This window comes from Anticarsia gemmatalis, chromosome 2, assembly GCF_050436995.1.
Source record: "Anticarsia gemmatalis isolate Benzon Research Colony breed Stoneville strain chromosome 2, ilAntGemm2 primary, whole genome shotgun sequence".
NCBI classification, from domain to species: domain Eukaryota; kingdom Metazoa; phylum Arthropoda; class Insecta; order Lepidoptera; family Erebidae; genus Anticarsia; species Anticarsia gemmatalis.
This window is the reverse complement of record NC_134746.1, coordinates 5253312-5278801: the sequence shown is the minus strand read 5'-3', so window position 1 is coordinate 5278801 and position 25490 is coordinate 5253312. Positions and strand designations below refer to the sequence as shown.

Below are 25490 nucleotides of genomic sequence, written 5' to 3'. Positions count from 1 at the left end.
CGAGTAGGTGTTAGTGAGAACAACAGTTGGTATTTTCGAACAAAGCCGTTTCTAATACCCAGTTGGTGGCTGCCGTTTCCTATTTCCTAATAGCGGCACGTTGGGCGGATGTCACGCGTCCAGCTATTGTTCCACCATCAGCGCTCGCCTTCCTACGGGAGACACCACGACCAACACGAGGGGTGGACCACAAAAGGAAATATTTTTGTTACTTTCTTTATCTATGTTGGTACGTGGTGCAATATTTTTCTATTTCCGTTGACTTTTTAACTATAAACGTCTATATTTAATTGTTTTCTAGGCAAGTAATGAGTTTTGTTTTCTGTATTTATTGGTAACATTCGTTTCTATTAAACGGATTGATCCGGTCCGGTGTGTAACTGTAAAGCGAGTTGTCGTAAGCTACTAAGTGCTCCAATTAAATTCCATGTCATTTGTCAACTCGACTCTAATATCTTATTCATCTAAACGTACATAGCCGTTAATTTAGGCGATAAATTCTAATTAATCTCTACATCCGTTAGGATCGTCGAATTAGGGCGTGATATGAAGTCTATTTCGAGTATAATAGATGATGATAACTGCACCTATTTACCCGTTTCCATCAATTTAGTGGTACACGTATTGTATTGTACCCAAGCGATTTGGTATTGTCTCGCCCGCGCCCCGTCTGGTGACCTCCTTACAGGCTCAGCCCACTTCGCACAATCAACACTGTCGAGTACTTTACCTATCCGATGCGTAAAACATGCGCGTGCGTCGTTCAACACACCTCGGATATGACCTACACTACACAGGCTACACAACCTCATTGCCTTACCCAAATGCCTGTATAAACTATCGACACGAATTTCTAAAATCTGTAGACAGCAGATGATTTGATGAAGCAAAGAATAGGTATATTAAGTATTGTTTGTATAAATTATATACATTATACATATTGTTGTATATTTACATAATAATGGCCACTTAGAGTGAAATATTTTTGTAATCATGTCATTTCAACTTTTATTAATACTGCGAATTCCGACTGCTCACCAAGTAATTTAAGTGGCACCTTTGTATTGCAAAAATTAAACGCTGTAAAGAGTATTTGATTCAGCCTTTCGGTTACAGGTTGTCTTTGGGTTAAGGTGTCTTATTTAATTTACTATTCAATGTTATATTCAATGGCGCGTAACAGTTTATAATACAAACAAAGGCTTATATAACTGATATTGTAAGAAACAACAGTTCACTCACCTAATCTAATAAACAAAGGGTAGCGAGTGCTCAGTCAAATGAGAATGATTCGCGTATCGGCCGCGCACGATACCCCTGATACAGGCGATACAGGCGATACCGTGCGACAATCGTCAAGTAGAAAGGTATTTAGACAGCTAATGCGGGCGAGCCTGTTGTCCTCGGAACGTGACTCGTCCAGCCGGCCTCCATACAGCCTCCGATAAGTTCCCGGCCGCCTGCCTTTGATGGACCTTTTCAATTACTCCGTGCCACCGCATCCGCATTCGACACCACAGCAAATATTACAAAACGTTATATTGTGGGCGATGAATATTTGTCAGCCAGTTTACGTGAGTTATGCACACTGACTAGTTAATTATGGAAATTCCTTGCACAAACAAATCGTTAATATTTAACCGAATATTTGCATTGGAATTCGTAGCGCTGAGTGCGTCGGTTTGATCGATGCCATAACATATCTGTATGCAAAGTGACGATTTTAATATGCAGAAAAACCGCCTCCTACTATATAGTGCAAATCGGCCCGGCTCGTCGGTCCACTTTTGTGATTTATTCACAGAGAAAAAAATCAGTTCTAAGACTGAACAGTTATATCCATAAAATTTTGAAACCGTTATTCATTTACCTAAATCATTTGATATCATTCTCATTTTGAATAAGTCAATTTAAAATATAATAAGTGTATGCTTGTTAAGAAACATGTTTTTCTCCCGTAGTCACGTAGTTTCGAAAGCTATGCAACGCAGTTTTTAACCTGTTTCGTGCAGGTGTCGCGTAACCTACGAACGTTTTAAGTAAAACCACGCTAGTTTTAAGTGAATTACAGGAAAAACCAATCATGGCTTGCATCTAAAACGCCTAAGTATGTTGCAACGAACCTTAATAGCTACGCCTGTTAACGTGCAAATTATTTGCGATTTATATAATTCTTTCCTGCATTTAATGCTAACAAAAAACTAGTTGTGCGTTAAACGTTAGTATACTTTTGCCCTCCACTTACAGAGTTTACTAAAACATTTTTACTGTTACTAATTACGATTTCGTGTTCACACCAAATGGGTATTAGTAACACTAAATCAACTCATAAAACAGGATTTTGTTCATTAATTTTAAATATCATAAAATATAGTAGGCATAGATGGATAATATGCATATGAAACATGCTTATTGAATTGAATATAATGTATAAATAATTAGTAGGTGATCATTTAAATTATTAGCCCCCTTACGCACTAGCGGTTAACCGCGGGAGCGGCTAGCCGCGCGGTTACAGTTAAATATGCAACTGCCTGACAAAATTGTTGGCGGTTATGTTGCGGTTCACAGGCGGTTGTATATTAAACTATAACCGCGCGGCTAGCCGCTCCCGCGGTTAACCGCTAGTGCGTAAGGGGGCTTACTAGTGATAGTGATGTATGGCATCGGTCAACTTGGATTAGTAAAATCGATCGCCGAAGAAATAACTTTAGGCTGTACGTTTAGTACGGTGACTAATTTTATTACATTAAACTGTAAAAATCAGAGATTTATGATGTAAAATATTGGTCTATGGTAAATATAACAAATCCAGTATATTATATGGGTAATTTTATGAAGTAATAATTGAACAATATGTCGTGTATTAGAAGAGCTTGAAACATCGTTTTTTAAATTATACCTACTACTGCCTACTAGTACATCTAAATGTCTGTTAGGAGTTACAGCTGAAAAAATAAAGACAGCATGTATTTTTATTCATTTTTTATTGATATTTAACAGAACAGAATTGCTTGCCATCAATTGCAGTATTCCTATTTAAAGAATAAACCACCGTCTTAAAGCCAATACAAAATGATGGTTAACATAAAAAGAGTAAAATGTAGAAAGTAAGGTTTCCTGTGAACGGGAGCAGCGCGGCTGCAACCTGATGCCTGCACCGAGCACGCAACCCGATACTCAAGAGAAACGTCTCGCTAACATCTCGCTACAATGCCTCCTATAAACGCTCTTTTAAAACGATTTTAAATCGCTAGTTTACTCAGGTTTATCGATGATTAATTTTATAGATTCTCTATCGATGTATCATAAAGCAATTCATCGATAGGAAAGTTCGTCACATCTCTTTTATATGTTGTGAGCTATGATTGATTATCGTTTTTTATCTCAGGTATAACCCTAAACACATCCCTTAACTCCGTGTGCCTTAAATGTTAACGTGGTACATGAAGTCAGGCTTACCTTATACCCGAGTGAAAAAAACCAGTCGCTTAGATAACAGAAAGTGTGGAACTACTAATACATGATTCTGTCGTTTAAATGTAAAATACGGTATAATCAGCTAGCAAATGTATAATGAATTCCGAATAGTTTCGGATTCAAACATGTTACGGTTAACGCGTAACACATAACATGGTTATGATAAAATTAAATAATGTTCCTAAATAATTGTATGCGAATGAGTTTCAAGCCATAGCATACACACGCGGAATAATTATATCCATCAGTATTATCTCGGAATAATGAATAATATAGCTTTGCATAAAAATAAATATTTACAACGTGCCGTTCTTAATTAAGTTCTGTTGCCGTTTTCATTTTAAAACTACCATTATACAACCTTTATGGCAGGTTTAAAGTACTTTATGATGGGCTCGTCTTTATTTATTTTACTGTTGGGATTTCTAATCGTGTCGATACACTCGATACTTTCCATAGCAACGATGGGAACGAGTGCCTGCCTAATATGTTAATGTGTTTTAAGAATAGTTGTTTAAGTTATCGCGAAAAAATAAACTGTTATTTTATGTATTCAATGACCAGTCCCTAACAGTTATTTATATTTTATTCATTGAATACCTTAGTTTATTTTAAAATGATGATCAACTAGCGTAACCTTTAATTCTTGCGCGAAATCTGTTGACAAACTTACGGACCTTATATTCTAAGCACACAGATTAAATAACCATATTTTGAAGGAGGTGTATACGATAAATACAAACACTAACTTAATGTACAATTAAAAAAATATAAGATATAGTAATGCCTTAATTTTAAGTGTTTTTCTCGCGTGTATTTTAGAGGACGCCAAAACCATAGTGTTCGGTCATGTTCGTTCATTTTGATACGATCTATCACCTTACGTAATTTGTTACATAACACTTTTCAATATGATAGTGTAGCAAAAGTGGATTTGCATATCTACTATTTATATCTCACAAACTTGTATCAAGAAATAGAAAATAATGTCTAAGGAAAGGTTTTAAATGTGGTTTAACCACTAACAAGAATTCAACTTAATGTTTTGCTGATCGTATTGTTTTCGAAATCCGTAATTTTACACTCGCAGTGCTCTGCAGTTCTTTGCGATTGTTGTGATAACTTTGCATACAGCATGTCGTCTTTAAAGCCTTTTTCGAACTTGAAACAAGACTTTTTTAGAACTACCTTAGTTCAGAAAAACATACATATTCCTTAGATTTATGACAATTATAATTCCATTCTTTTATCTGGGCTATTAATACATCATCCACTATCAAAGAGCAACGTTATTTCGTACATTTTATGCATGAGAAAAAGTTAAAAACAAACACGTAATATTCTTTCTCCGTTGACAAAGTACAGCACACGAGCAAACACTAGGTATATTCATAAAGACTGATTTTGACACTATCACCGACATGTTAGTTAACTTTCGTTACCAAAAAGATATTCAACATTACAAGTTAAACTTGATTTTCTATAACATTTGAAACACCTTTCCGTAGTTTAGTAAAGTTGTTCTCAAGTATTCGGTCATCATCTCTGTTCCGTGCTGTGAACACAATGACGTAACAAGAAAGTGATAGTACATGTATGTGTAATATGTTTGCATATTTAACTTGGCCGAGTAAATAACGTGCAACTTACTGCCGGGTGCTTTCTTTTACTCTGATGTAGTTACTTCTAACCGACTTCCTTTAGGGTCTTCTTAATCAATGGAATGTTATTTATGTATGGGTTCTTCAAAGGCGCTTCGATCAATTATCGTAATTTTTTGGTTTAAAAAGGGACTTTTCAAAGAATTCTGCAGTAATGGAGATGACTCTTCAGACTGTCGAGTCCCTAGCACTACCTATTTTATTTGGTTATTAGCTGTCAAAAAAACTGTTTGGTAAGATAAAACTCATTTTTGATTAAGAGCAGCAGATATGACTTATGTGATGGTATAACGTTTCATTCGTTCTGTTTGAGAGTTCCCTTATAGGCGGTGAGTTCTATTCAGTAATTCTTAAATTTATTCAAGTCATTCGACTATCTCTTTTATGAACACCCAAGTCTATGTAGAACACCATCCTTGCAATATTTACCCACCTTATGATGTTACCATAAATTACTTGCATGGTATGTCCAGTGCAATCCCATTACCACCTGATAGTCTTCTTTTATTAACTTTAAGTACTATTAAGTACTGCGGTATTTACTCGTGGTGTTACGATTAATGTCGCGTATAAAGTATGGTCACATTATAACTTGTCGAATTATAACGATGTCGTTATACTTTGTAATTAATTCTGTGGCAATCTTTGTTATAATTCGCCATTTGTATGGTTGGAATGTTAATGGTGCGATGGGTTTTGTGTGAAGTTTTTATTGGTGACACAATACGGTGTTTAAATGTATTAATAAAACTGAGTATGACTGAAGCGTCTACAGTAAATCTAGACTCTAAAATTGCAGATCAAAATTGATTACCCCGACAACCTCGAAGGTATTGCTCAAAGCTCAGTAACCTTGTTCATTACAGAGCGATAAAATAAATTTGAGCAGTGTTACGAGTGGTTTGATTCAAAGAATGAATTTATAGATGATTATCTGGTTATTGCGGGTAGTTTTTGCACACAGCTGCTACTAGTCACGCTACATCGGACCGAGCGTGCGATAGCCTGTGATGAGTGCTACCCATAAAAACTTTACATCCGTTATCTACCAAGTGTAAAAGAAAATTTTACGTGATATTAACCACTAACCTACATAGTTTTAAAGCGGATATTGGGTTGCATTAAGCGTGGGCCTCGCAAGGGGTGTGCGTGAGAAGCGGCCCTTATAAAAGAGTTCAACGCACGTCGACGCGCATTGTATGTACCCAGTCGCGCGAAACGTAGCCTAGATCCAGAATGGACATACGCACAGGTACTGGATATGGTGTACTTAACTGTCACTGATACATATTGATACACAGTGTACTGCAGGCGCCTAGCAAGTACCACCTAACTTATGTATGCTTCTAGGTATTTCTTATCGATATCAGTATGATAATTCGGTTATCCTAGTTTTATAAGGGGAGTTCTATGCTGTATACTATAAACACAATGTTCCGGAATGAAATAGAATGCCTATTCGTTTGAATGTTTAGGTTTTTACGGAATTAATTGTAACTTAATTGGGCTAATGGCATTTGAAAACAACTAGTTCTCACGCTTTGATACGAGCGACTACGTCTATAATAAATTAAATCTTATCTTGAAGCGTGGTTTTAGTACAAAGCAAGACTACATATAAATACCAATTAAGTGAAAAAGGCTGTGTATAGGTTGGCAATGACGTGTCGCGCCCACACTGATGAATACAATACGGATGTAGGAATACATGATAGGTATGCAAATACACTCACTTATCGAGGGCGGTGCGACCTCCGGAGACAAACTCGCGTCCCCTCAGCGACAGTATCTAGGGCACTGCACTGACCAGACGAAAAGAAATCACAACAATAACACTTTCATAGAACATTCACTACACCATCAAGTCTGTAATGAAATCGTCCAGCTCAACTGTTCTTGTGGCGATACGCAAAGATCAGAGAGGCACGGTGTTACGTTTCTTCAATATTTAGCACATTTGCGATACGATACGCGGCGAAAATGCATTTTGATGGTTCGGAGGCATTGCCTCGTTCGGAAGCGAGCGCGACTCAAATGTCAGACACAGGCGGTGCGCAAGCGCAGAGTCGCCCGCGCCCAGCCGCGTGACGTCACTGTGGTATTCAAAATGGCGGCGTGGAATTCGAGAGCCTACATGTAGCGACAGCAAAAGCAACCAGTTTGTCACGTTGCGAGCCCGTACGGAATATTTAGTTTCAACTTCATTATTGCCATTGCTTTTTCAGACTGTAATTAGAGCCATTTATTTTAAAATAGACGTAAATATTTTTAAATGTCAGCAACGGAACGACATTTCAAGCATAATAATGGTGACAAATAAAATATTGTTTCATACTGGTGGCAAGTCTTTGTGGATGCAACAATTAAAAACTGAACAGACAGCTATAACTTGAACTGTAGTGTCCTTGTCACACAAGGTCACTACAACTTTTTATTGGTCTCGTTAACCGTTATGAGCTTTATGCTGGTATCTTAATCATTTTGACTCAGTTTCTTTGACAATTTACAGAATAATTTTTATTCAAATGCAACTGTTGTTATTTAGATTCACTATATGTGTAAATGTAACGTGTGTGTAAAGCTTTATCCACGAGTGTTAGCACTTGTAACTGTGTCAAGTCGTGGGCAATTTGTATAGATCTCATGAAATATGGTTGTGACGTGACGTCAGCTGTTTAAGCCCGCGCTAAGCGACACCTACCCACGCTGATAAACGGAGCTAAAGCGAGAAACACACCGAACTTGCACAACTTACACAATAGTTTGTAACGCACGTTCCACCGCTTAATTATACTAAGTTGCATTTACAGACTGACATGTACACCTTTAACAGTAATATTGTATCGTTATTTACATTGTGCCAATACGTGTTTCTATGTCATGCTTTGATTTAAAATTTCGCACATAGTAATTTCTTTGTTAATTACAAATTTGCCCAACACTCAATAATTGCATACGACCAAATAAGTATTTAACATACGCAATTCTTAGCGCAAGTAATACTACCGAGAAAAAAAAAGTTTTGTAAGATTTTTAACCAGTCAGTACATAGCCCCTTTCACTGTCACGAGATGGTAAAACTTCTCGCTCGTTCTTTAGTTGGGTAAAAGAAAGAGAGGGAACATAAGGTTGTGTATGCACTTCTATTACCGCATTTAGCGCTTACAGTCGACGTCGACTCGAAGTCGAGTAGGAACTGGGGCACTGGCTATTTGTAAACTCGACTCTTTGTACGTTCACGACTGGTGGCTAGGTGATTTTATCGGAAATTTAATTGTGTTTTGTTTATATTTAACCTTCACATTTAGTCAGTCTGATGCATTTTTTTGGATTGAGATATGTCAGATGAAAAAAGTTTTGAACAAGTGTTTAATCAATCCACAGTAAGGAAATTAAATTAGAAGTATGTGATGAATAGTGCGTTTAACTCTTTTGACCTGAAGACATAATTAAGTAAACTAACACTTTTCTTATTGCCATTCTGTATTAAATAAAGACAAACAATCTGTTTTGAGATTTTCGCATAATTCCAATAATTTAACTAACATAGTTATTCTGAATGTTTCAAAAATAACAATGCCATCAAAAACATTCTGTAAAAACCTCAAGTCTCGCCGTAAAAAGTTGTGAGATCTATATAATACCAAGTCGATTAATCTATTTAGTCTCTACTTAAAGGACCTTCTGTCTTAAGTTATTACGTATGTTATTATCATGCCAATTAAAAAAAAAATACCTTTAAAACAAATAGACCGACCTGGCCATCGCATGATTTGATTATTAGTATGTAGGTATCAAACTACACAGCACGACGAGAAGTTAATGCTCCTGAAATGTTAATGGCGAATTTGTGTTTTCTTGCGATGACCAAGTCGATCTATTTGTTTTAAAGGTATTTTTTTTTAAATTGTGACAATTCAAAATTTTAACAAGTTGTCATTCTTAAACTACTGGTTCAAATTGACTGAAATTTTAAATATACCGTGTTTATACAATGACTGATTAGTTGCTGAAAATCCAGGCTTCTTGTTTTATCCACAACGAAATTATAGGGGTGTCAAAAATAGCCCGAATTGCTTCGAGAAAAGGATGTTACGGCTGTGCCGCTTTTTTTTGCTCGACTTGCGGGGGCACTTCCGTGCCCCCAGATGGTAGGACGCAAGCGGAAATAGACAAAGTGGTTGTACTCTTAGCCGGAGATCCCCGGCTAGCCTTCTTAACACAAACCTATATTTGTCTGAACAGATTCCTGCACAAACACTCTGCTTTGAACACATTTTATGTGCTGTATTGGGACACATTATTCGAAGTTTTGTTCTCGTAAAATCAAGTATTCAGGTCTGTGTGCTCTTGCTGTAATACTAGTGTCTCGTACAAGCTTTGCTTAAGCTATTTATAACAAAATATACACACATAATACAGGGTAGCCTGAAATCTAACAAGATTTTTTGTGGTTCGATACTATAAACTTAAACTTATTTTTTACGGTTTTTTATTGGATACAGGTCCTCCTAGTGAGGAAACCAATAGATAGTCTTAAGATGTAACTAGTTAACTATAAAATTATTTCACCAAGTGATGTTTATGTTTCAACAGTTTGTTTAAATATTCTAAACATTATGATTTATTTTATATACAATAAATATTTCTTTCTTAGTTACTTACATTTGAAAATTCGAAACTCTCTTATATTTTTGGTATAGATTTTATATTTTATGTCATTTTTTAGATGGACATTCTCATTGATTGTATAGATCTCCAAACATCGAAATTGATTTGGATGACAGTATCAGTTAGTTCAATATGCAATTCCGAAAAGGTCTTCAGACATTGACGATAAATGCATTTTGTGAAATTCCTCGCAAAAAGATAACGGCCCTAGAAATATGTACCTGCATTAAATGAAAATACAACAATAAACTAGGAGCAATTGATGTGAGTAGGTAAATATGGTAACGGGGGAGTAATGTGGGTGTTGTTGCCAGCTCACTAGAACTAATAATGTTCACTAGGTGTTTGCAAACAGCTTGAAGGGAGTTAGTTCCGAGTTAGTACTGTTTACTTCATACAACTTGCACCTATGTACATGTCCTTAAATAAACTTTAGTTTTCATAACTGAGATTTAATGATATTGAGGAATAGTTATTAGTTCTGCTAACGATTTTGTCGGCTTGTGAAGAATTTTCTGGTAGAGAAAACAATAAATTTAGTCTGTCTAATCTTTAGATTAATGTCACCCAAAACTGTTCAGCAGCTTTTGCGAAAACATGATTTTTGTCTGAACGGCAGTTATCGGCAATTTTAGTAATTATATGTATCGTGTTTCACAAAATGTGCCTGAGTATTTTCTTTAGTTCTAACCTTAAAGCTCAGCTCCAACTAAGTGAAAATATTATGTCCTATTATTCCAAAATACTCTCCTTGGAAGGTTCCAAAAATATTTACCTAATTCCTTGTTCAATAGTTTTTAAAATATTCAAGCATAAGCAGTTACTTGATTGATGTAAGTAGGTAAGCAGTTAGCGGCAGTGAGACCGTGTAGTCCGCGACACGATACCGACTAACTACATAGAATTAGCACGCAAACTCGTACCCGCTGATTAACTGTACCGATTTACGCATGTACTTAAACATTTAAGTACTGGTTAGTGCCAACAGCCAGCCTACGAGCCTACATAGATTCCTACGGCCCTTGCGGAATTCATTCAGATTGAGACGCTATTAACAGGATATACGGATAACTTGTTTACAATACATTTGCGTATTTATGTGTGAATCTGTGCATAGGCATGCATGTATATTTTCCTCAGTTAGACATTATATTTGCTATGCATATACCATTTAATACGTACCTAATAGAAGTTTATAAAGTTCTTAAACATAATATCGAGATGAATATTATTTACGTTGGCTGATCCTCCTACTGTTTTATTAATAAAAGTCATGTAAGCACTGATTTGTAAATATAACTGATTAAGCTATTTTGAAACTGTATGTAAGTAAAAAAGTCAAAACACTGTATAACTAATCATAATTATATTATCAGTAAGACAGTTACTTTCAATTATCAATCCAATGACGACCTATGAATCAAGTTTCGTGCATATTTATACTATTCACCATAAAGAAAGCTGGGCAACAAATCACATGTACCTCTGTAAAAAGCGTGTTAGCATTATCGTAGAAGTCTGCAAATACCTAGCGTTGTATTTCCTACATTGTTTAAATTACTTTACCGATATTGATAGTGTGGACTCCGTTACCAAAGAGTACGTTTTATCGAATCTTTTGTTATTTCAAATACAAGGAGTCACGAACCAAGTAGTTCTTGTATTTGAATGTATGTTCGCCGCATGTGGTGTCAAAAGTTTGAAATTCAATTATGTTGTGTGATGAAAGTTATGGTAACCTGATGCAGACAATCTGCAAGCCTTTATCTTAAGCCAAGCAGTATCTGTTACACCGTTGTACATATTAACAAGAAACTCTTTGTATGCAGTTTCCTCAAATTGATGTTGTTTTTAATTATTTAAAATAGAAAACGATTCAATTTATTTTTAAATTTATGATGACAAACTCGTCGCTGACAATTTTCTGAATGAACTAGCTTTTACAATATAAAGTTTGGTAGCAAAATGAATAAAAAATGATATTGGAAAGCTCACAGGTTTGCGTTGGTTAGTTATATTCGAGCTTTTCTATGACGTAAAATATAAAATAACACCTACAGAACGATGCTACTGCGTACAATATACAACATTTTTATCCGGAAAAATACATGAAAACTCCGGTACAGCTACATATATGTAGGTATATACTTCTTTGTGTTACTATATGCTTTGTCTATTTTAAAGGAGGATACAATTTACAATCACTGTTGCGTAATAGCTAATGGTACGTTTTCCCATTAGAAAAGTTGTCAATTAGAAATGCAATGTAAAATCACCGTCGCGTTGACACTTTCATGTGCACCGCCTTACGTACACTTACGTACGGTCGAGCTGGTGTTCTAACAGCCTAAGAACGAACGACATTGCGTTTCTAAGGCTCGTAATAGCTCCGAATTACACGCACCATGGAAACGCACCATACACTTTCTACATTGTGCATCAAGTACTGCTCGCTATGATTGTCGCTGTTTTACGCAATTTTACCGTAATTTAGATAATTGAACAATACTCAAAAAAATTACTTTTTATACACGTAATAGTGTGTTGTCCAAAACCAACTATTTGGAAACTATAGCCGTCTAATAAGACCAATTAAGAAAAAAGCGTTTTGGCATTTGTCCGACAAAAACAAATCTCTAATTGGTTGTTGGTATAGTAAAGATATCATAACATCACTGATCCGAGCAATTATTTTGAAACGATATCTGTAAGAAAAAAATAATCGTTGTCCAAGATATCTCATAACAAGGATACAGCCATTTCTGAACTTAGTTGCAATATTAACGGTGAATTATTTTCTTAAAAACCTGTTAGTATGAGTGGGTAGACTGCCGTCCAAAAGGCAGAATGGTTTTCAAAAGATTTAGGTTTTAAAAACAACTTTTGAGATTTTTTTGATCTAGGTTTCCGTTATATTGTATGATTCATTTAACCACTAATCCAAATACCTACAAACGGTGTTTGAGAAATGTCGTCTTTTTCCTGTTGCAGGCTGTAAATCTACATAAATTAGAGTAAAAGAATGCTAATTTATCCTAAGCGGTTGGGAAAAACCTAAACGGTTAAGACATGTTCTAGATAAGTGTGTACTTGTGTAGACACAATGCGTGCAAGTTGCGAGGAGTACTATTGTTGCAATTTTGATTTGTTTCATTCAGTGTTGGTATGATTCGCGCTCGCTCCTTTGTTCTCGTATTCCCGTAATCACGTACAATTTATACAGCGAGCGAGTTCGTGGATGAGCCCGCCTTCTCCGAATACGTTCTGTACACGAAATTGTACTCATAGGTCTATGTCTTCTTTTAATTAATGCAACGGCTCGCGCTCCTCTTTTGCAACGCAATTTTCGTGTTTCATTTTTAAAAAGATAACGAGAATGTATAGTGAGCATTAATACTGGCTGAAATCTGTTCATTTGACTGGTTTATAGTAAAAATGTTTGATGAAGAAGCTAATATATAATTACTATAGTCATGAACTCTTACATTTTTGTATCGCTAGAATTAATTGGATTGCAAATTCCATCGTTAATTTCTTTGTAAAGTCATATTGTTTGTTTATTTCTGATAATATGTAATAAGAAATAGGTATTTAGTTTCATATTTGTTGTAGTGATGAGAATGAGGTTAATTGATTTCTGCTCGCGTTCTTAGAAGCGGTCGCGTCGGAAGGAAATTTGTAAGTAAATGCAAATAGGTACGTTACATTGGTGCGCAATTACAATGTAACGCTGTAGCGCATTTACTATCAAGGGAAGGCGGTTCGTTTGTGCTACACAATACACTCGGAACATGATAACTTTCCTAATTGTATTATCATGTTTCCGCACGATTCATTGGATATGCAAAGTAAGAAAATGAAACAGTAACACGCATATGTACTTACCTAATCAGAACTATTCGTAGATATGCGATGTGTACTTCCTTGTGATACGATTTAATTGTACTAGTTTCTAGTGAAATTTAAACAATGTATTGCTGCTTCATGGAGCTTGATAATCGGCATTAAAATTGAAATACATACTTTTAGCTTCTTTTTATCTACAAAACTAACAAAACCGTAGTTTTTAATTTTGTCTTAACCCAACAGAGAATAACACAATTAATTTAGGCAAAATGTCAGCTAAGAAGTAGAATCATTCCCATCATCTCCATCCACATAAAGCCAGTGAAGGCCTCCATTCAACCGTCAGCAAAGCTTGCTCATAGTAACATAGCAAGTGGCACACCACAAAGGCTCTTGATTTTGCCGTAATTATCCAAATGTTGCTAATAAACCTATAGAAACAAATCGTCACCCACCTGGCACATGTTCATCATTGAATGTGACTCGCACGGTGTGGGGTCGCGGCATGCGCGGCGTGAACGCAGCCGCGTACCGGTGACCGCCCAGCGGTCGCACCGAGCTGGCCACCAGCGCGCCGTTACCGCCAGACACTTCGAGCTCCAGGTGACCTGGACCAGCCATACTCCCGTCCACTGGTAACATATATCACTATGTCTAAACTCCGTTCTTGGTAAAGAACAGTGGCGCGATTCTGTACAATCGGTACTAGCGAGTATCGAAAGTTTGACATTTAGAATGTACTGCCAAAATAATTACTAGCCCGTCCGTCAGAGTCGCTGATTAGATTTTCATACAAAATTTCTCGATTACAAGCTGGTTGTCAGTAGTCGATAGTCAGACAATCGAGCTGCTGTTCGTGAATGTATTTATAATGACGATTACAGTAGCTTTTTCTAAAGTACAGATTTAAATATATATTGTAATTCGGATGTTATTAATCCCACACCATGACAACACTTAGGTACAGTTTGCCAAATATTTTCTGATCCATTTGTCGATTATTATCCGGCTAAGTTAAGATCACAGAATAAACTAAGAAAAATAATCCAGGATCTACATCATTGAGATCAACGCGTTTATCTTCGCTGTTTTTCGCATTTAAGAACAATAAATACTTTGAATCGGATGAAGCCATTTATTTTAAGAACTAACATAAATCAACAAAATCATCGTAGTGTAAGCATCGGTGCGAAACGTTGTTACTTGCAGGCGATTATCATCACGTCATGCGTACACAAACAGTATGTAATTATGTTCAAGTTAATTATCTGTAGTTTAAAACTCTGTACATATAGTTCCTGTTGTCTTGATGTCTGACAATGATAATATAAATTGATGGCGTGATCATTACTTCTGGAAGTCTCTATTTTAGGCATCTGTTATTTTAACATTTAGTAGAAATTAAAAGTAATTATCTCGCTAACGATATCCGCGGAAAAAATCTGCTCCTTCCACTCAATGAAGGATAACCTTGTGAAATGAAACTTGAAAATAGCGTCCAATCTTAGCCGTTTTTGGTATTCTCCTAACTCCGCATTTAATCGCTTGATAAACGTACAAAAGAGGAACAACTTGAACAGATATTATAATCTTAATGATATCATCTCATTCCGCTGCAGACGCCATTCAACTTACCTATGAATTCAACCGGTTGTCCGACAACTCCTTTATAACTTGGTTTTACAACTATTCCTTTGGCACCTCTATTATTATCCCTTTGAATTGGTCTGCAAACAAAAACTGTTATTACAACGGCGACAAAGTAAAACGTAGCTGTAAAGTTTTTATGTATAACTATTAAATGTCTAATTACACGAAAAGTTGCACAATTTGAGCTTGTCATCAAACTTTAAGTAAAAACCACATGACAAATTGCGTCGTTCGAATTAAAAATTCTCATTTTGTTGCATAAAATTAAATTCGTTTTGAATAAAGCACACTCAGTAGTTCTTGTGAAGTATAAAATTTATGCGATCGTGAAACTGTCTCCTGTTCTCAACAGCATTATATTTTGTGAAAAGACTGAGGACAGGTACTTATCCCATTCGGTCTTTCATTCCGATCTTTTATCTCGCATAATGGAATAGAATGCATTCTTTTAGATTACAACAAAGAACTGTACCGTCAAGTTCAATTTACTTTCAATTTTATGTTTCATTGTGTGAAAGGTATTTGCATTTTGGAAATACTGTGGGAATACACCTAAGGAGTTCCGAAGTTGGTGGAAAGATTGTTTTAAAGGTAGAGCTTCGAACAAAATATTGTTGGAGAAAATGTGAACAATCAATTGGTATTGATTTTACCTGAAACGTCCGTGTGCTGCGTCCGTTTCAGTGCGGGCCCCCCCGGCCGGGTCGCGGGGGGGCCTATTGGATAAAAAAGACTGTTGCTGTTGTTTCTCCTCAACGCTACTGTACGAAGAGTCCCGGACCACGTATGTGCTCTCCCGTACTTCACGTTTACTAAATTCTTGCTGCAACAAATATATAAAGAAAATATTTAAACTTCTTAGGTCACAAAAAATGAAAAATTGTACATATCATAAAGCTAAAGATAAGTTTACTTATACGATTTTCAAGTAATGATAAGAAATAAACTGTTCTTTGGTACATTGGTCACACACAATACAGTGAAAATCGTTACTATCATGACTGCTTTGCTCGTGATGTGTAATCAACACGTCAGCCGATGAAAATGACGTGACCCCCTCGGGACTGTTCGGTGATTCGGTGAGCCAACGTAATTTACCCACTACGATTGTTTGGACATTACAAATCCCAGAATGGTCTTTCATTAAGACACTTCATACACATATAAGTAAGTTTGTATAGATTTATAAAGGTTTACTCGAAGAAAGAATGAGAACGCCGTAGTAACGGTCAAGTGAAGTCAATGGTCGTAATGTTAATCACGGGAAGTTATCCCATTGTAGCGGAGGGTCCTAAGTGACTAGCTGTAAGTGCTATAACCATGGGAGTCACGCACACTGTTTACATAGTTGAGACTTGTTCCAAACTTACACTTGTACTATTACGTAAGGGGTCAGCGTATGAAGGCGACTTCTCGGCTGTTAGTTGCGGCATCCCACACGTTGTGATTCGTATATGAACTGTACTCTACTCGTATTGTACACTGCGCCACTGTGTATGCTAAACTTAATTTTAAACTCGACGCTGTCCTAGATGTTCGCAGTATTCACTTCGGTACTGCTCCCTCTATTCGGGATTACATTCTATGGGGCGCCCCTACGTGTGTATAGACGTACCTAAGTAAAGGGTCCACGTTAGATTAAACTTTCATACGCAAAGTTCAGAAGCATCCTTTTATTTTATATCCCGACTTGCAGACCGTCCAGAAATACCTACCATATTTTACAAGTTCTGTTAACTCTGTAAACCTTTGAAAATACGAGTTTCTTTTTTTAATGTAATCTTAGCTTCTGTTTCTGATTCTGACGTGACCTGCGTTACGATTTTTTCATAAAGTAAATGAGCTTTACCAATTTGTAAAAGAAACAGTGTGGGAAATTGCAACATTTGTTTTTAGGTACAGAGTTGAGAGATTCTCATTTTCCTTGTAACTTTTTCATACACTTTATATTGAGAAACGGTATAAGAATTACGCTTGAATTTATGGTTCTTCTAGTGTAGCAGACTAACATGACTCTTTAAAAAGAACTGATGTTTTTCATTTATGTAAAAAGTCTCACAAGTCTGCCTTTATTATTCTACCATTGTTCTATTAGGTATCACTCGTTAGCTGAAATAACGCTCCACGTCTTGTCGTTTATTTATTTGTTGGTTTATTTAGGAGAGCGCGCGTATGTGTAGACAAAGAGTGGCAGTACTTACTCGGCTGGTGTAAGTGTCGGACTCCCTGTCGTCGGCCAACCGGTCGAGCTGTCTGTTGAAGGAGTCGCGTGAGTAGTCGGTGAACTTGTTGAGTTGAGTGTTGCGTTTTGTTTCGCGGTCCAGGGTGCTCTGTCCGTGGTACCGCTCCGATGGGCTGTTGGGGGACTCGAGACTACGCACACAAACGTTTATAATGCACCACATGTAAATTTACGAAAGACCGCAGACAATTAAACACAGCGATCTGTACTTGTTTTATACTTAGTTATTAAATGTTATTTACGTTTCATATTAGATTATTTAATTTTGTGGGCTATTAAGTGCAGCATGTCTTACCTGTTAGCGCTCATCATTTGTCTTGTTTTCTCCACACTTTCCCAGTCCTTCCGAGCCTGATACGGTTTCCCGCCTGGATCACCTGTGCCTAGAGTAACAATTTTGTTAATTTTATCTATTACTAGAAAGCTAGGCTCGCAAATGTCGACTAATTTAAAAAGATTATTCAGGTTGGGCACTTATTTGCATATCGTCGCTATTCTATTGGTCAGCTGTCAGATACAAATTCGGGTCGTTGATTTATAGAGCGTACGTTATCTCTTACCGAAGGGAAAATGGTGAGCTGACTTAGCGAAACATAAGTGCCTGTATAAACTGTGTTCCTAGTTATATGTATGTTTAAGTTCACGAAATTGGTAAACAACTGATGATACGTTCGATTACTATTTTGAGCTACAGTTTTGTATGATGTGCATATTAGTGCTTATTAATATCAATTCGATAATTTATGTGAAGCATGCCGACAGTTATCATGTTGTGCTAAGTCTGCGAAACTGCGGTAACAACAAGGTTATAAATACTTAACTAATTTCATCTATATATTGACTGACAAATGACCACAACTTGCTTTTTCTTTCGGCGAATATAGCAGACTGTCTTTATCCGCGACATATTTTTGAATAGATATCGTGATGCGATTTCAAGTAACTTACCTGGACTGCCAAGTCTCCTGCGTTCGTTCTCCAGCGAAGAGTAAGGGCTGCCCTGATCCAGGTTGTCCTGTGATCCGCTGTACGAGCTATACATTTTGTAGTTAGATCGTTTCTCCACTACCTTCTTTGTCGTAGTCACTGGACTGTATCGCTCGACTGGACTGCTTACTCTGTGAAATTAAAATGAGAAAATATTGGTGGTCTATCGCACTGCAAATTTTTATTTCAAATCAGGTTCAGCCGTAGCAAAGAAACTTACAGAAAGACATCTATTTTATATTAAATTGTCTTGATTGAATACTGCTCATAACACACCTATTGACAATCTACTACTACTTTAGCTAAACAATTGTTTCATTAAGAACAGAAAATAATACTTTTGTGCACTTTAGTAACATACTGTCACGTAACTAAATTGCAAGAAATGATTCATTGTCATTGTCACGTGCAGTTACAATTAACCTGTTATCAATGTTTAGTTGAGTACATGTATCATTTGAGTAATGTCCCAACTAAGGAAACAGTTTAAAATACTCTTAATACTGTTTATAAATAGTGTACTAAGTAGGTATTGCTCGTGACGTCCGCATGTGAAGGTTTCCCGGGAAAAAGTAAGTCCAGAATACAAAGAAATGTACGTTCTAGTTATTACGTATCTGTGTGCTAAATTTAAGACCTTTAAAGGGTATTTACGAGAAAGATATATCTCACTTCTTATAACTGTATTTTATGCTTTCTTTATCATGAGTAGAAACGTATTTAGCAACTTTTATCTTTTCTCCGTAGCATAGTTTATACAAACGAGACGCAGGTAATGAGACGCTATCACGTGTCAACCAATTATTTCGTATTTCTTAGAACCAGAATAGCAAAAACAACTGTATGTGGACATAGCGTATATCTCTGTAGGTCCGGTAATTGCTCACATGTAATTAGATACCATGTACCGTACCGCGATTCTGTACATCTATCGAGTATCGGCTATTGACTCGCTATCGAAAAATTTTGTATGAAAAATTGATCAGCGCCCCTAGCGGATTTTTGCAAGTAAGTACTATGTTCTTTAATGGCGCCATTTTCCACCAAACATTAAAATAAAATTAAATTAAATATTTTTTTTTTGCTGGAGCGCACTTATCGGCAATTCGAAATTCGAATTTCGAAATAAAATAATAATTCTTTCCATTTTTAATTTTCATAAATTATTTAAATATTCTATATTAGATAATTTTAGGAAGACGAGGCCAACAAGGCTGAAAAGGTATTGTCTCCTTTGCCTGCTTCAACGTAGAAAAAAAAAGACGCTGATTCTTTTTTTGTGTTGATAATGTTTCGTTGAACAACATTAATTATGATATTTTTATATTATTGATTTATTTTTACTAATACCGTTTAAAGTAGACTATAATTTTTATTTATGAGATATAATACCTTTCATGATTATTTTTTATCCACTATATAATATATTTAAAATTTAAAATTAGTTTATACACAATTATTACCAAAGAAATTTTATTTAAAGAACAAATTTTCAGAACGAATCTTTTTCTCACTTTAAATGTCAAGTTTTCGACTTTCGATACTCGATAGCACGCGATTCTCTGCCGGATTGCTGCCGGTTTCCTAACGAGTTGCTCGATAGCAATGTATGGGATTCGATAGCGTGACGTTAGTATCGAATGTACAGAATCGAGGTACCGCACACTACATGTTGTTGGCAACGGAAATAAAATAACTGTTGTTTACTTAACAATATCAGTATCACATTACGGCTTCGCGAATATCTTAAAAACGTTGTTTATTGTAAAGAAAGTTCGTGGAAACGTTTATTACAAAAGTAACAAATAAAGTCTTATTACTAGTTGTACACACAAACTATGTAATACATGACGGAGGGTTTATGAAAATTGATTTGTATTTGCAAAATAATAGCTGATTTACAACGCGAGCTTAAAATTCAATTAATTAATTAGCATACATGATACAGAGCGAATGTGTTCGTCGTAGCATGCGGACTGATGAGTAGCGGGTGTAGTGACACGCACCTGTTAATTGGGCTGGCGGTCCTGTTCAAAGGGCTGTCTTTCCTGACGAGGGGGCTCGTTGTCCGGCCCACTGGACTCGTCGCGCGGTACGGACTGCTCGCTCGATATGGACTTCCTGCCCTATTGACGTCCAACCGCGCTCCATTCCCCAAATGTTTCGTTGTTATCGGACTCGCCGTTCTGTTCCTAGGGCTCTCTGAACCGTAACGCGTGTACGTATCCCTCTTTGTAGCTTTTGAAGTGGAGTACGCAGAGTCGGTCACGTCGTAACTTTTTTCCTTGATGTCGGATCCGTAGGAGGATTTGTAATAATCGCTGGAATCACGTCTCTCCTCGCGACGATCTATTGAGCTCGTGCTGTGCTTAGTTGTGTTCGAGTCGTACAGATTGTACTGGTTCATAGGACTCTCTGATCTCAGACGTGTCACTGCAATAAACGTGCATCACTTGTTTTTGTTGTACGGATAAAACTTACGTGTTTTCAATATAAAACAAACATTGGTACATTTGTGAAAAAGGAGAAGCGAGATTCGTCTTAATTTGAACATGTATTGTACGAAGTTTATGCTATCATACTATAGTATACAGAAATAGAGGTAGTGTAGGTTAGTTTATGCAGATGGACGTTACCTGGACTAGATATCCTTGCGTAAGCTGGCGAAGGACTCGAGCTGTCCCGGGGCTTCTTCGAGCGAGATCCCACTCTAAACATGTGCGGCGATCCGTGAACGTCGTAGCCGTTGAAATATATGTACAACTGGAATACATCACAATAATACAGCAATGTTCATACAATACAAACTATGTAGTTGCAGATGATACTTGAATATGTATATCTGTGTTTGTTGCTTCGTGTTAGATGTTTTCCTCAAAGGTTATATTCTTAATAATGAGCTCCGGTATTAAAATATACGTATATTGTTTTGACAGATCAAAGAAATGTCGATCTATTTTGGGGTCTGTTTTGATTGAAAACAAATCCGTCTTCGTCGCATGTTGTTTGAACCCTCGCTTATGACGTACTTCTAATATATAAGTCTGTGTTTTCCTGCCATTCGTAGAACTTCTTGTTACGGTATGTATTTATGACACACATAAAAGTAAGTACATACAGTAAGTACGGTCTCTGCCTACGCTCATAATAAGAGAAGAGCTCAGAATAGGAGGTGTTTTCATAAATAAATTATGAATGAAAATTAAAAAATAAATGTATCAAATAAGTTTGGTGATATACAAATGCTGACGTAATAATTCCTGGTATCTACGAAACAATGTCTACTACCTGGAGAGCTTCTAAAATTCTACGTAAAGCAGAGAATGCATTAAATTGCATATTTGCTTAGTTTACAGTGTCCTATTTGTGAGTATAAAGGAGTCAGTAAACAACACAGATATAGCCTCATATTAATAACCTGTGGGTGGTAGTATAAACGAAAAAATCTAAAGTACTGTTTACGATGTCGTGGGTTGGATTCCCGGGTCAGGCAATGTGTTACATGCGTTTTAAAATCGCGGAATAAGGTGTATCTATTTACCTGTAGCGCGATTCTGTACAACTACAAAATTTCTCAATGACAGATCGGTTGACGATAGTAGTAGAGAATCGAGCTGCTGTTCCTACATCTTCGTATGACAGATAACATAGTTATAAAAAATACTCACTCTATGTTTTCCAGGAGCTTTAGGCATAAAAGTGGCGCGGTATTTAGTCGCGGACAGTTTCTCGAGCGCGCACATAACACTGCGCTTGTCATGAACGATGTCTAGTTGCAGGTCGCCTTTGACTCCACAACCACTGGTGTCCAGCTCGAAGGAGTGAGGCTTGAGAGGCTCAGCTCCTTCTAAAGCGCCAGGACTGAGGCGCACTCCGGCTGGGTCGAATACTTCGCATGTGAATGGTCCTCCCTGAAAATATATTTATTATAAAAACTGATTGAGGGAGACTGATTGAGTATTAAAGCCAATATGTTTTGCTTGTTAAACAATTTTTAGTCGACAGATGACTCCATAACAGAGCACCACTTTGTAATAGAGTCGATGTCCATTCGAGATATCACAAAATGTTTTAAATTAATAAAGGATTATTTCCATTCTACTGTTAACTTATCAAAGGTTTTTTAATAAAAAAACCTAGATAGGATATTCAAAAAGAAATAACCTTCAGTATCAAGAACTCTACATTTTTTACGTAGCTGAATAGTAATTTATTATATCTGACTTTACAGAGGCGAAAAGACATAGAACATGCATCTATATTATATTTATAATTTTCAGTAGTAGATCGTACACAATAGTGTATTTCGAGGTACCTATATAATGTACATTCATATCATTTCCTGCAACATCAGATTATTATTGACGTTGGAAGCTCTACAAAGACAGTTACCGGGAAATCGCGATTCCAATACTCGAGTAATAAGCATTTGCAATATTGCCCGTATAGGGCTTCATACATCATTTCTGGGATTGGAATTCAATATATTTCATGAATGCATCGGAAATTGTATGGTATAGTATAAATAAATGTATTTTGAGAACTCACACATGATCATCTAAACCAACCGGAGCTAGTATAATGGAATCGGATACCTAATAAACTAATTTTTATTTTTCGGAATACTTACTTATATAGATACATTTACGCCCAGACTCAAAACAAATACTCGTACTCATCACACAAATATTTGTCCGTGGTGAGAATTGAACCCAAAGTGGCCTTACGGTTATTGTGACAACTTTAACCACTGCGCCAAACGTTTTGTATATATAAATATAACTTACTTGTATATGGTCACCCTTGTAAGTGATAGCGATGGTCCATGTTCCTGCCTCGTCAGGCTGGAAGGTGGCGCTGGAGGCGGTGGTGCCGGGCGCCGAGGGTGGCGGGTGCCGAGCCTCGAGCGGCACCGCGCGCCCGCTCGGAGAGTGAGCTGTCACGTCTATGTCCTGTCTCCTAGGTGCACCTGTAACCAAATCACTGTACATTATCTATACTAATATTATAAAGCTGAAGAGTTTGTTTGTTTGTTTGAACGCGCTTATCTCAGGAACTACTTGGTCCGATTTGAAAAATTCTTTCTGTGCGCGGGTCAGCTAGTAATTTATGTAAATCAAATAATTTGTAATTGGCCACCTAAACATGGCCAGCTGCCAGACTCCACGGTACTATGGTCATTTTCGTTATTGTCTCAGCAGCCAGTTCCATGATCGTAATTTTCTAATGGATAGAATACTGAAACTGCACTTACATCTGATAAAGCTTTGAACTGCTGTGTAAAATATAGGGTTAGATAGTTTAATGTTTACGTTCTTTTATCCGGTCGTCTTTTAGCAAAGATATTAAATTTCAATAAGGTTTATTCTGCTACACTTATAAAATCGTAATCGAATAGGATTTAAAAAGCAGTATTTGGTAAGATATTAAAGGCGCTTTTGGAGCGTTTATAAAGTAGAACTTTTGTCACAATTTAATTACGTACGTGATGTAGATTCTTACCTGTGGCACTGACTAGTACTTCAACAATACTTCCTATGGCACAAGGCGCCATGCCTGGCGGTGGGACTGTCACCAATCTCGGTAGAACTCTGAAGAAGTATCTCCCGTCCACTCTGTAACATTACACGTATAAAAAAATATTTAAAAGTTCAAGTAAATTACGCTTTTACAAAACAATCAAGCAAAAAGGTATGTGCAATTGAATACATTCCAAGGAACACACATACACCGTGCATAATCGTTAAAATGCAACTCGTGAATCTTGAATTTGCATGTTAAAATAGATAATTGCGGCCGATAAATTTCCAACTAACGCGTTGCACATAGCGATCTTGAGCGATACGTGAGTCAGTAGCATGACTGCGGTGACAATAACATTTTTATTATTTAGCTATAAAATGTATAGTTTACCTGATGTCGTCAACAGTAAGGACTATTTCATGCATGCCAGCGTGCTCGGGCACGAACTCGCCGGCTCCTCGCGCGTCCAACTTCAGTCTCGACTCTTGTTCCAGAGGGTTCACGATTGACACCTTCACCTCCGATATAGACAAGTCGTTGGACACGCTCTCGATCTTTATGTAGGTCTGTAATGAGGAAGCGCGTCAGTACCTACTGCGCTCGATTGTTTGATCAGCTGCTTCGGAAATTCAAAGTCAAAGAAGTAGTTCAAGGATGATGTTGAATGTTTTTATTCAGAATATACGTCATAACTAATCCATACAAGGTAACACTCTGCGTAGTTAAAGCGTAAGTTCAAAGTTGTCCGATAATTTTGTGATTCTCATTAATCTTCCTTTTCCCGGAAATATCGCACGGGACACTTCCGGCTGTAACAGATATCGCACATTGGGGAATTTTTTAAGGCTTCCGTTTTCCCGTTTGAAGTAGAGAACCGTAAAAATACAGATAAATTAGTGATCTTAATCTTATAATACCCTCTGATGTTCTAGCTTTCGGGGCTTCCGGCTTTTATTAATTGGGGAGCATTCCAGCCGTATAAAAACGGGGAAGCGAATGTTGTAGAATACTTTATAAGGTCGTTTTATTTGATAACATTTAAAGGTAAGTTTTGACTGAAAATAGGAATATTTTGGTCAATAATGTAAGCAGTCTTACTGCTGGTTACACATAATATCGTTTAGCTACTTTGCAAAACCTACTATCGCGATTCGAGAAAGAATAAGCCTATCTCGCTTTGAAGATATGACTTAGAAACCGGCCAAAAAGGATGAATACACACTAAACACATAAACGCTACAGTGCTACTTACGGGTTCTCCAACTCTTCCGGAGGTAGAATCGAGCGCGACTCGCAGCATGTCGTGAACAGGCGGGCGAGGGGGAACGTTCCTCAAGTGCGTGGCCCAAGTCATCACTCCCAAGTGATTTACGTCACTCTGGCTCATGTCGCGAGCTGATAGCACTGGCTGGACACCTGGAGAACAAGAA

General features: G+C 36.9%; 1 protein-coding gene across 1 annotated transcript in view; it reads right to left on the bottom strand.

The window, feature by feature from the left end:
• jbug (filamin-type immunoglobulin domains fbug) overlaps positions 1-25490 on the bottom strand; it is a 73828-nt gene that overhangs the window by 28637 nt on the left and 19701 nt on the right. Inside the window, exons 8-20 of the mRNA XM_076126155.1 lie at positions 25313-25476; positions 24451-24626; positions 24040-24152; positions 23325-23506; positions 22206-22448; positions 21174-21300; positions 20544-20970; positions 18499-18668; positions 17846-17933; positions 17510-17681; positions 15962-16131; positions 15294-15385; positions 14114-14290 (exon numbers count right to left, since the gene is read on the bottom strand). Of these exons, the coding sequence (XP_075982270.1) occupies positions 14114-14290; positions 15294-15385; positions 15962-16131; positions 17510-17681; positions 17846-17933; positions 18499-18668; positions 20544-20970; positions 21174-21300; positions 22206-22448; positions 23325-23506; positions 24040-24152; positions 24451-24626; positions 25313-25476 (2301 nt within the window). The remainder of the gene's footprint in view (positions 1-14113; positions 14291-15293; positions 15386-15961; positions 16132-17509; positions 17682-17845; positions 17934-18498; positions 18669-20543; positions 20971-21173; positions 21301-22205; positions 22449-23324; positions 23507-24039; positions 24153-24450; positions 24627-25312; positions 25477-25490) is intronic.